We start from the raw sequence: 12,455 nt of genomic DNA, 5'->3' as shown, positions 1-12,455 counted from the left end.
TATACAACCCCAAAACATAAAACACCAGCTTATTCACATAAACAGTTTAACAAGTTTTAACAACTTTTTCCCCAAAAAAGTGATGCTCTCATTTAAAAGTGACCAAAACGTCACAAGATAGTCAAAGTATTTTTTCCTAGCCAAACAAATATTTTTTGTATTAGAAAACTGACTGTAAAATAAAGTGAGTCCCTTTTATGGGAACTTATTTGCCCAGCATTGAAACAGCATTAGCCAACCAATCCTTGAAAGCCTGCAGAGGAGTGTTTTATCTTTGGCATCAGTTCAGCACTGAAGGGCTTAGCTTCCAAACGTATCGTTTAGTTGGTTCAAGTTGCCTAACTGGACACATGAAAGGTGCCCTGAACTTTGGAAGCTAGCCAGCTGTTGTCCTAGGCAGAACATAACCCATATATCTTAGGCTACTGCAGCAGTAATCAAAATAACATTTCACTATGATGACAATTAAACTATATAATAACAGCAACAGTGTAATACTTTACTTCATTAGCAAGGCTTAAGTTGACGATCCAGGAAAAGAGCTGGTGATAAAACAGGAAATGTGTAACAGCAAGTCAAGTGACTTTTTTGGTGAAGTGCAATAGCATGAATATAAAGTTAGAGTCTGAACATTGTGCAGTGTGAACTTTTAAATACCAAATGGCAACTGGTAATTTGTGATAAAACGGTTTGTGCTTCCCAGCAACTGACTTGTCAATGCCACAGAAGAAATACTACTATTTCATGTGCACCCTGCAGTAGGTTCCTCAGATGTGTGCATCCCCATAACCACTCACTATCATGTAGTCATGCAAACTCCTACCTAGAAGGGGACTGGTATTAGTATAACCACAAGGATTGCCAAGTAAAGAAGTCTTTCCCCTAATCACTAATACTATGCATGTGCAGGAGGTTATTTTGGGAGCTGAAAAGTAGATAAGATGACTGACTTGGTAAGATACTCCAGAATTCCAACAGAAATGGCTCCTTTCCTGAGACTGCATATGCATTCAGTTAAAAAAGTGAGCTACAAAGTGGAACTGGCAACAGAGACAACCCCCTGATGGCTCCACTACCATGGCAACATAACTGCATAATGAACTGAAGCTGTGGAACTTGACTGAGTGAAAACGATCACAAAATTCTAACTTAATGCAAGATGTACTGCATAACTAGGACCACCAAGTGCACAACACTTTGGTGGGGGTAGAAAATTTCCCCTTAGAATTATCTGGTTAAAAGGCTCAGAAATGTGCTTTAACTATAAAACTTGGAAACTATTTATGGCATTTTTACAATTAATATAGACACAAAGTTTACATTAGCTATTTCAAGTTACAGTACAAAAGCAATAGTTTTTTGTATTAACAGTACTAAGCATTCAATTTAAATTACTGCTATTATGTCTTGGTTTCTACAACTACTCTGTATAATGTAGACCATAACCCAAAGCCTATTCCCAATATTTAGGTGGCACCATTTTGACAGCTATAGTGCACAAAAAATACTTACAGAAAAAACGGAGAAAAGAACCAAAACTGGCATCTGGATCATGCAGACTTGTACTGCTAAAGAGCTTCCAACTTCAATACTGTGTGAAAAAAAGTGCAAACAGTTAAGTACAAACTCATCAATACCCACCACTTCCCTTTTCAAGGAACACACAAACTTATTCTTACAAAGTATAGTAATTAAAGTAGGAAAAAAAAGTTATGTACTCACCATAACGTTCCATCTGAGTAGGTAAACTTCATTTGTCAGCAACCTGTGGGTTTCAGATCAGATACGGATCCGAGTCGGCAAAATACCAAGAAAAAGATCAGAGTACCAAGCTCCTACCCCCTACCCATACTACACTGCAACCTCCTTCCAATCCTCAGATCGAGTTTGCCACTCCACACGTGACACCAACAAACTAACCTGAGACCCCTAAACCAAGGACAAACCTCCATCTCGTGAACTCCGAACATAGAGTTCAGCAAAATAACGCCAAGGTAAGGGAGAAGGAGGGAGGGATGGTTGCTGACAAATGAAGTTTACCTACTCAGATGGAACGTTATGGTGAGTACAGAACTTCTTTATCTGAAGTAGTTAACTTCATTTGATCAGCAACCTGTGGGACAGAGTCCCCAGCTACCTGAAGTCTTTGGAGGCCCTTAAGGAAGGATATTCTGGAGCACTGCAGAGCCAAAGGAAGCCCTTCCTCTAGACACCAAATCCAGTTTATAATGAGTAATGAAGGTGTGAGAAGATGCCCAGGTAGCCGCTGAGCAAATGTCATCCAGGGAAACCCTAGACCAGAATGCTGAAGATGTTGCCATAGAACATGTAGAATGAGCATGAACTCTTACTGGTTCTGGTAAACCAAGCTCTCTGTATGCTTGTAGGATACAAAGGGAAATCCACCTATCAAGAGTCACTTTTCAAACTGATTTCCCTAAAAAGAGATTAGCAAAAGAAGTTGATCAGATTTACAAAAGGCCGCCTTCCTGTGCAAATAAAAATGTAACTGCCTGTGAACATCCAGCAAATGAAGTTTGTATTCCCCTTTGTTCTGAAAATTAGAGAAAAAGACAGGCAAATTAACTTACTGTTGGTCTCAGAAGCAACTTTAGGGAGAAAGGATGGATTAGTCCTGAGAGAGACCTTGTCCTTATGAAACACAAGATATGGGGGTTTCATACAAAGATAATCTCAAAAGACAGGCATAGCAGACCAGCAAGAGATGTTTATTTTCACTCCACGAATAAACCTCACAGTACAAAAATAAGGTTTGTTCGTGGAGTGAAAAATAGAAGTTATGTCCTTACCATAACGTTCCATGTTAGTTGTCTTCTTCTCGCCTTCTTTCTTGCTGGATGGGTTCGGAGCCGACCTCGGCTCCGACTCGGCCACTCCAAAAGCTCGAGAGTTGGTTCTACCGGCTTGAGGCTGCCCCTATATCCCACAATGCTAGGCGTGAATTACCTCAGATCTCGTTTGTGAGCTAGGCCCAGCTAAAAATACATCCAGAAATACTGGAAAGGGAGTCCACCTCTATAACAAAGGGAAAGAGGAAAGTTGACCTAAAACCTGATCCAGGAAAATATGCACCGCAGAGCATATAGCTATAGCAAAGAGGTGGTAGAAAGAGAGGTCATAATCAAACTCCTCCAGGTCTGTCCAGGCCAGGGGGAAGGAGGGTGGGACGCAAGAAAGAAGGCGAGAAGACAACTAACATGGAACGTTATGGTAAGGACATAACTTCTATATGTTGTCTATCTCGCCTTCATTCTTGCTGGATGGGACCGCGTCCCTAGCACCTTGTCCCGGGTGGCCTAACGGAACAGACTCTTGAGAACAGTGGAACCAAAGTTAGCTCTATGCCTAGAAGCTAAATCCAACTTATAATGTGAAATGAAAGTGTGAGGAGTAGCCCAAGTAGCCGCTGCACAAATGGTGTCAATAGGCAGTCTGTCTTGGAAGGCTATAGAAGTAGCCAAAGCTCTGGTGGAATGGGCTTTAGGTTTGTTAGGCAGCTTTTGGTGTCTAATTTCATAAACAATAGAAATGAGAGATGTTAGCCACCTAGATAGCGATACCTTAGAAACAGAAAGTCCCTTTCTGCCTACCGCATAAGAGACAAACAGCTGGTCAGTTTTTCTGAATTGTTTGGTCCTATCCAAATAGTACCTTAACTGACGAACATCTAGCCAATGCAGTTTTTGTTCAGACCTATTAGAATATTCTGGAAAAAACACAGGAAGGTCAATGCTTTGATTAAGGTTAGAAGCAGAGGCTACCTTAGGTAAAAAGGACGGGTTAGTTCAGAAGATACCCTGTCTTTGTGGAACAACAGATATGGTGGTCGACAGCTGAGTGCATGAAGTTCTGAAACTCTTCTAGCTGAAGTAATAGCTACCAGAAAGAGAGTCTTCCATGATAGCAATTTTAAAGAACAGGAAGCTGCAGGTTCGAAAGGGGGGAGAATCAAAGAACTGAGAACTAAATTAAGGTCCCAAGGAGGAGGATTTCTTATAGGAGGTCTGAGTAGAAAAACTCCCTTCAAAAAGGCTTTGCAAAGCTTTTGGGACATTATGGCAGACTCTGAAATGCCCACATGAAAGTTAGATATAGCTGCCAATTGAACTTTGAGAGTAGAAGGAGATGAACCTGCATGAAAGAGTTCAGCTAGAAAATCAAGAACCATATGGATGGGAGCAGTGAAAGGATCTAAGTCCCTTCCTTGAGCCCAATAGGCAAAACGTTTCCATTTACTCAGATAAATCTTCCGAGCGGAAGATTTGTGGGAAGCTATCAAAATATCTCGAACAGAGTGAGATATTTGAGGAAGCCTGGCTAAGGTTGGAACTGGAGGAACCAAGCAGTGAGGTTCAGAGAGGGGAGGGAGCGATGTAACTGACCCGACTGATGGATCAAAAGATCTGGAACTAGGTCCAGATGCCAAGGTTGCTCCAACAGAAATTGATGTAGAAAGGGGAACCAAACCTGTCGAGGCCAGTAAGGAGCAATGAGGATCAATAAGGCCTTCTGAGCGATAGCTTTCTGTATCACTTGAGAGATTAGTGGGAAGGGAGGAAATGCATACAGAAGTCCCCGGGGCCAAACTTGGACTAGAGCGTCTCTGCTGGGCTGGTCTGGTAACGGAATAGTGTGAAATAATCTCTGCACTTGCTGTTTTGGGGAGTAGCAAAAAGGTCGCAGCAAGGCTGACCCCACTTGAGAAAAATTTCTCTCACAACAGAGTCTTTCAGAGACCACTCGTGAGGCATGAGGATACCTCTGCTCAACTTGTCCATGATTTGATTGGACTTCCGGGGATGTGCGTTGCTATCAGAAACCGCTGAGAAGAAATCGCCCATTGCCACAGTCTGAGTGCTTCTCGACATAGGGATAGGACCTGGTTCCGCCTTGTTTGTTGATATACCACACTACAGACATATTGTCCATCTGGATTGCTATCGTTCCCAAGGGAAGAGAGTCTTGAAGGGCTTGCAACGCTAAAAGCACTGCTCTCATCTCTAGAACATTTATGTGCAAGTGGCATTCGTCTGGTTGCCATGTGCCCTGGACAGTTCTGCCCTGATAATGCGCACCCGATCAGGGAGGCGTCCGTTGTCAGAGTAGCAACCGGAGGGGAAGGAACAAAGGGTCTTCCCAATAAGAGCTGAGGGGAAGACATCCACCACAGAAGATGATTCTTGCATGTTTGCGTAATCATAATGGTGTGGGACATCGGAAGTTGCTGGTATGACCATTGTGTGAAGAGCATCCATTGAAGGATTCTCATGTGGAATCTGGCTAATGGAAGCAGAGGTATGGCAGCCGCCATAATCCCCAATACTTTTAGAACTAACCTGGCTTTGACTCTGTTGCTGCTGAAGAGGAGCGAGACCAGTTTGTGTATGTCTGTTATTCTCTGATCTGTTAGCCTCGCAGACATGTTGACTGTGTCTAGATTTGCGCCTATGAAGGTAATAGTACGACAAGGTGACAAAACAGACTTTTCGCAAATTATTGAAATGCCTAAGTTTTGACAAATGCGAAAGGTGTAGTCCCTGGCCATTAGAAGAAGATGCTTGGTGGGAGCTGTGAGGAGCCAGTCGTCCAAATATGGAAACACCTGGAATCCTTGACGTCTCAGGTGAGAAGCTACCACTGCCATGCATTTGGTAAACACCCGGGGGGCAGTGGTGAGACCAAAGGGCAGGGCCCTGAATTGAAAATGACTGGTTCCCAGCCTGAAGCGGAGGAATCTTCTGGAGCGTCTGTTCATTTTTATGTGATAGTACGCATCCTGAAGGTCTATAGAGCACATCCAGTTTTCCTTGCCCAATAGGGGAAGGATGGACTGTAGCGTGACCATCCGAAATCTTGTTTTCTTGACCGACTTGTTCAAGATACTGAGATCCAAAATTGGTCTACAGTCCCCCTGTTTTCTTTGGAACTAAAAAGAACCTGGAGTAGATTCCGGATCCTTGCTGGTCTGCTGGAACTGGCTGAATTGCTCTTTTTGTAAGCAGCTTTGAAATTTCTAAAGCTGCAAGATCCCTTTGAGCGGGTGGAACATCTGGAAGGGATTTTTTTGATTGGTTTGGAATGCGAACGAAGGGAATGGAATAGCCTTCGGAAATGGACTGTACCCACTTGTCTTGAGTTAGGGATAGCCAGGCTTCTGGGTACAGTGACAATCTTCCCCCGACTGCCTCCAAAGGTGGACAGTCGGGCAACACCTCAGGGATGCTGAAAGGGCTTATCGGAAAAAGTTTCTCGATTGCCCTGGTTCTGCGGACCCCCTCTGCCTCTGGGGCGACGTCTACCATTATTGTTCCCTCCTCTGCCTCTGGAGGGGAACCGACTCTGTGCGTCAGGCAAATTCCCCTTGAGATTGTTTGCGGAACCACATTTTCCCACTTTTCTGGCCTTTGGGGTAAGGTCTAGGAGTAGAAAAACGGACTCCGACGGCAGACAGAGTTTTGCCATCCGTCTCGCACCTAGTCAAGGTTTCTTTCACTTGAGGACCAAAGAGATGATCCATCAAAGCGGGAATTAGTGAAAGACGTTTTAAAGGGGTCCATAAAATTGCACAGTCGCATCCAGGCATGCCGTAAGGCGACACCTGTCCCTCTTGGCTCTACTCGCTCCATCAGCCGCATATGAAAGGAGGCGCATGGAGGAGTTAGCTATCGAATTCAGGGTAGTCAGCTGGGTGTTCATTTTGTCCTGAAAATCTGCAGCTGTAGGATCCTTCAACATCTCACTCGCTTCCTTGATCAAGTCTCTCTGGAGACGGGTGAAATGGCATAGGTAGTTCAGCGAACGCATTGCGAAGGTCGCTGACGAAAACATCCGCTTCCCATACCTGTCCATAGACCTAGATTCTTTGTTAGGGGGATGAACAGGCACCGAAGGATCATCTAGTTCCTTCTTGGTGGCAGCAGCTACCACCATAGCATCCACAGAAACACCTTTGGTCAGAAATTGTTTGTCAGTTGGTGCTGTTATAAATTTAGAAGGTATCCTGGGGGTAGGGTCCACTGAGTCAGGAGCCGTCCAGGCTTTCTTTGCCACCACCTGCATGAGGGGATCAAAGGGGGGGGGACACCCAGGAGGTGGAAGGGCGAGAGCCAAACGCCTCAAGATACACAGATTCATCCTCTGAAGGGTTAAGGGCTGGCCAATTTCCCCTCTGTTTCAGGATCTCTAGAATGTCCGCAAAGGAGACATCTTCAGAAGGGGAACGGGGGGAACCCTCGGAATCCTCTAAATCTGTGTCAGAGGTGACAGACTCAGGTGAGTCTATGTGCTTCCTCTTACACTTTCTCTTCCTAGGGGGCTCCCCTGCCAATTCAGGGGAGGCCTCGGAAGAGGATGAGATCCCCACAGGGGATTCTTGAGGAGCTGGCTCTCTGCGGTCTGGGATGAGGGAGTGAGTAGACATAACCTGAGGCACCGAAGAGGGACGGACGGAGCCGACTGTGGAGTTGAACAAGGTTCCAACACACTCCGCATGACTTCGAACGCACCCCTGTCAGGCAGAGCCAGAGGTCCCCGCTCCGAGAAGCTGAGAACCTCCCTCGGCACTGACAGCGATGGCTCCGAGGCCGATGTCGGAGCCGAACTCACCAGCGCCGAAGCACCGAGAGGGAGAGGGGGGTCGGACAAGGGTCCGATACCACTCACCCCTCGAGCAGGCGAGGAAGTTCGGCGCCGAGATTCTTCAAAGAAGAAATCGGAGCCCGGCAGCGGGCCGAAGACAAATGTATCGGCTCCGCTACCACAGTCTCGGTTCCGAGGCGCCCGGCTCCGAGCTCAAAGGAGTCGGAGGAGGAATATTTAGAGGAATAGGTTGAGGCATCGACTGATGAGTCGGGCTCTGAAGCATTTGGGCCAGTGCCTCGGACTTTAGAAGTCGACTCACTACCCTCTGGAGGTCATGATCCGAGAGCCTCGATGACCTGGAGGAGTGATATCTGTGGCTCCGTTCAGACAGCAAGGGAGACGCTGGAGCCGAATGAACGGAGCCAAGGGATGGTGACCTCGACCTCTTTCTAGATGTCGATTCCGATGGTCTGATCGGAGCCGACCCAGGAATCTCCAATACCTCGGCTCCAGCCGGATCCGAGGGAACCACAGAAGCTGTAGTCAAAGACTCATCGGCTCCAGCCGGAGCCGATGTAGCAGTAGACTTCGAAACCTTAGGCCTCGACTCAGATGCTGGAGTCGAGGTCTTAGAAGTCTTGGAAGGTTTTCCCGAGGTAGCAGATAGGGAACCTTCAGGCTTAAGCAAACCCCTGAGTATGAGTTTGTTTTTCCTTTCCTGCAGGACTCTAGGGCTGAAGCCATGGCATACAGCACAAGAGTCCTGCAGGTGTAAAGGTCCCAGGCAGTACACACAAGAAGTGTGACCGTCTGTCAGAGACATTTTCTGACAGCACGAGTCACACTTCTTGAAGCCTGAGACCTTTGAATCCTTGGACATTTTCAAGGAACCTAAGTGTAATCACACACAAAAACACACACACACCGATTACACTGTCAGAAAAATTAAGTTAAATTACTTTAAATCAAAACTTCTGAATAGTTAAGTTAAGTTATAGGTATAAACCCCTACTAAAAAACACATACACACTGTAAGGGATGGAAGGGCCCGAAGGCCTAAGGAAAGAACTTATTAGTTCTTGAAGAAGGGGCTGAATAAGGGTAGAAAGGATAAAATATCCACTACACTAAAGGTAAAAAGGGAAACAACTAAGCTAAAGGAAGTTTCAACAGTTATTAGACTAATCTAATTAAAACTGACCTGGAGCCGGTAGAAAACACCTCGATCGCTGTAGCGGCAAACGAGATCTGAGGTAATTCACTCCTAGCATTGTGGGATATAGGGGCAGCCTCGAGCCGGTAGAACCAACTCTCGAGCTTTTGGAGTGGCCGAGTCGGAGCCGAGGTCGGCTCCGAACCCATCCAGCAAGAATGAAGGCGAGATAGACAACTTAACATCAAACATTTCTTGCTGATCTGCTGTGCCTGTCTTTTGAGATTACCAGTGTGAGTTTGGGCACATTGACCACTTATTTTCATTTACTAGCTTCACACAGAGAGCTTGAAGCTAGCTACCAGAAAAACAGTCTTCCATGGCAAAAATTTTAAGTCAACTGATACCGAGGGCTCTGAAGAAGTGCAGTCAGATCCCATGGCAGGGACGGATTCTTAATAGGAGGTCTCAGAAGAAAAGTGCCTTTCAAAAAGGTCTTACAAATTCTGGCAGCAGCGAGAAAGCCTAAATTGTCCCCTACAGGGAAATGAGAAATAGCCGCCAGCTGGACCTTCACTGTGGAAGAGCTGGCTCCTTGTTGGAAGATGAGACAAAAAGTCTAATACCACTGGGATCGGAGCGGTAAAAGGATCTAGATTTCTCTGTGAAGCCCAAATGGAGAAGCGTCTCCATTTGCTACAGTAAATTTTCCTGGTAGAGGATTTATGTGCTGCAACATAAATAGATTTAACAGGAGAAGAGATACCGGGAGTCCTAGCAACTAGTGGAACTGGAGCAGCCAGGCTGTGAGCTTCAGGCTGTCCAGATTCGGAGGAAGCATTCCCAAGGGATGATGAATCAGATCCGGAATTGGATCCAAGGTGGAGCTATGAGATGAGACTGTAGGCAGGGAAACCAGACTTGAGGCCAGAATGGGGCTATGAGGATCAATCTGCTCCCCAACCGGTGTGCTTTCTGTAAGAACTTTATCATGAGCGGAAGCGGGGGATATGCATAAAGAAGACCGGGTGGTCAAGCATAAACAAGAGCGTCTCCTGGGGCTTCCCCTGTTGGGGGGATTAGAGCGAAAAACCCGCTGCACTTCGTGTTGGAAGGCAATGCGAAGAGATCGCAGCAAGACTGACCCCACTTGAGGAAGATCTGTTCTGCTACACAAGGGTTCAGAGACCACTCGTAGGGAGAAAGATTAGTTCTGCTCAATTTGTCCACCAAGATGTTGGACCGACCCGGAATGTGCGTTGCTATCAGAAAGCGGTTGGTGGAGATCGCCCATTCACAGACTCTCATGGCTTCTTGGCAAAGGGGATAAGACTTGGTTCCCCCTGTTTGTAGATATACCAGACCACCGACATTGTCTGACTGGATTGCAATAGCTCCCAGAGGGAGATCAGCATGAAGGGCCTGCAACGCTAAAAGGAACGCTCTCATCTCTAGAACATTTATATGTAGAACAGTCTCGTTTTGAGTCCATCTGCCTTGAACCATCCTGCCCGAACAATGCCCCCCGCACCCTAGGCGGGAGGCGTCTGTGGTCACTGTGGCTTGGGGTTGGGGTGCAAGAAAGGGATGTCCCTCCTGCAGATTCCAAGATGGGAGCCACCACATGAGAGAATTTCTGCACACACTGCTCAGAGGGATCGGAAAATCTAGAGATTGATGAAGAATCGACCACTGAACTTGCAACGTCCACTGTAGAATTCTCATATGCAAACGAGCACAAGGAATCAGGTTGATAGCTGCTGCCATGGACCCTAAGGCTCTCAGGACTAATTCTGCAGGGGGTGCAGAGGACTGCAGAAGTGCTAACACATTTAGTGCCAGGCTGTGTAGTCTGTCTGAGGGTTAAGAATGCCCTAGCCTGACGAGAATCTATTCTCGCCCCTATGAAGTCTAACACTTGAACAGGTTGGAGGGAAGACTTCCCGAGATTTATGGTAATCCCTAGCAGAGGTGATATCTGGAGAAAGAAATCTCTGGCTAGTAAGAGTAGATGCCTGGTGGGGGCGGTGAGGAGCCAGTCATCTAGGTATGGGAAGACCTGAATGCCCTGAAGTCTCAGGTGGGCCGCTACAACTGCCATGACCTTGGTGAACACCCTGGGGGCTGTGGGGAGATCAAAGGGTAGGACCCTGAATTGATAATGACTGGCCCCTAACCAAAAGCGGAGGAACCTCCTGGATCGCCTGTCCATCAGAATATGATAGTATGGATTGAAGCGTGACCATCCGGAACATTTCCTTGGCAACTAACAGGTTCATTGTTGATAGGTCAAAAATCGGCCTTAGGTCCCCCGTCTTTTTTGGCACCAAAAAGAACCTGGAATATATGCCTGATCCAGACTGGTCTGGGGGCACCTGCTGGATGGCTCTTTTTTCTAGTAGCTTTTGTATTTCCAAGGCCGTGGCCTCCCTCTGAGTGGGTGGGACGTCCGCATCCGGGAGGCACCTTGTGTAAGGGGGCTTGTTTATGAGGGGAATAGAATAGCCTCTGGATATTATTCGAAGCACTCCGTGATCTGTCGTGATGGACTCCCATTGGGCTGGGTGCATCGAAAAACGTCCCCCGACTGCCTCCAGAGAGAAGCAGTCGGGCAACCCCCTCAGGTTGCTGCGCAGGTCGCTCTGAAAAAGGTTCACGTGACGCGAAGTTCTTCAGGCCCCCTCTGCCTCTGGGCCGGCGTCCAACTTATCCCCCTCTGTCTCTGGGGGAGAAGGAGTCCTAAGTGTTCCGGGACTGCTAAGTTTTCCGGAACCATAGCTTCTTTTGCCCTCGCTGGTTCCTGGAAAAGGACCTTTGAGGGTTAGAGAAGCGAATCCCGACGGCTGACAGTGTCTTCCCGTCTTTCTCGCTCTGGACAAGTGTATCGCAGACAGTCTTCCTGAACAGGGTCGAACCGTCAAAGGATGCATTAGCGAAGGACGCCTTGAAGGGTTCCGAGAAGTCGCAAAGACAAAGCTAGGAGTGACGCCTCAAGGCGATGCCGGACCCACTAGCCCTAGCGGCTCCCTCGGTGGCATGAGACAGTAAACGCATGGACGTATTGGACACGGACTTGAGAGTGGCCATACAAGCAGAGGAGGTCTGTTTATCCTCGGCCGACATGGTCTGTTTATCCTCGGCCGACATGGACTCCGAGGGAGACTCAGCGTACTCTTCCATGAGGTCCTGCTGCAGTCGAATTACTTGGGCCAAATAATTCATCGCCCTTATAGTGAAGGTGGCTGTAGCAAAAGTCCACTTTCCAAGATGGTCCATAGCCCTGGACTCCTTGTCTGGGGGCAAGTTCCTTTTTCGTGGCCACTGCCACCACCACCACGGCATCAACCGGGGAACCTTTGTTCCAAGAAGCTCTATCTGCCAGTGGACTCAATATTTTGTCAGGCCTTTTGGGTATAGGCTTCACAGTGTCCTGTTCATTCCAAGCTCTGGTGGTGATAAGGTCCACCAGAGGGTCGGCAGGGAGGAGGACACCGAAGAGGTAGATGGGCCTGTGTTGAGTGCCTCCAGGAATACTGACTCGTCAGAGGAAGGATTTTGAGCAGACCACCCCCCAGCGAAGGATTTCCATAATGTCTCCAAAGGAGACTTCTTCAGGGGTGATATGGGGGAACCTTCCCCTTCCTCCAAGCCGGTATCCTAAGTGAGGGACTTGGGGGAGTCCAAGTGCCTCCTTTTACAC

General features: G+C 47.2%; 1 protein-coding gene across 1 annotated transcript in view; it reads right to left on the bottom strand.

Moving 5' to 3' along the window:
• LOC122815962 (putative cation exchanger C521.04c) overlaps nt 1-12,455 on the bottom strand; it is a 362,397-nt gene that overhangs the window by 216,501 nt on the left and 133,441 nt on the right. Inside the window, exon 3 of the mRNA XM_044088849.1 lies at nt 1,513-1,591. Coding sequence (XP_043944784.1) covers nt 1,513-1,591 — 79 coding nt within the window. The remainder of the gene's footprint in view (nt 1-1,512; nt 1,592-12,455) is intronic.

This window comes from Protopterus annectens, chromosome 11.part0 (assembly GCF_019279795.1).
Source record: "Protopterus annectens isolate FY-2018-M chromosome 11.part0, PAN1.0, whole genome shotgun sequence".
NCBI classification, from domain to species: Eukaryota; Metazoa; Chordata; order Ceratodontiformes; family Protopteridae; genus Protopterus; species Protopterus annectens.
Note: the sequence above shows the minus strand (reverse complement) of the source record. Positions and strands in the feature narration are given on the sequence as shown.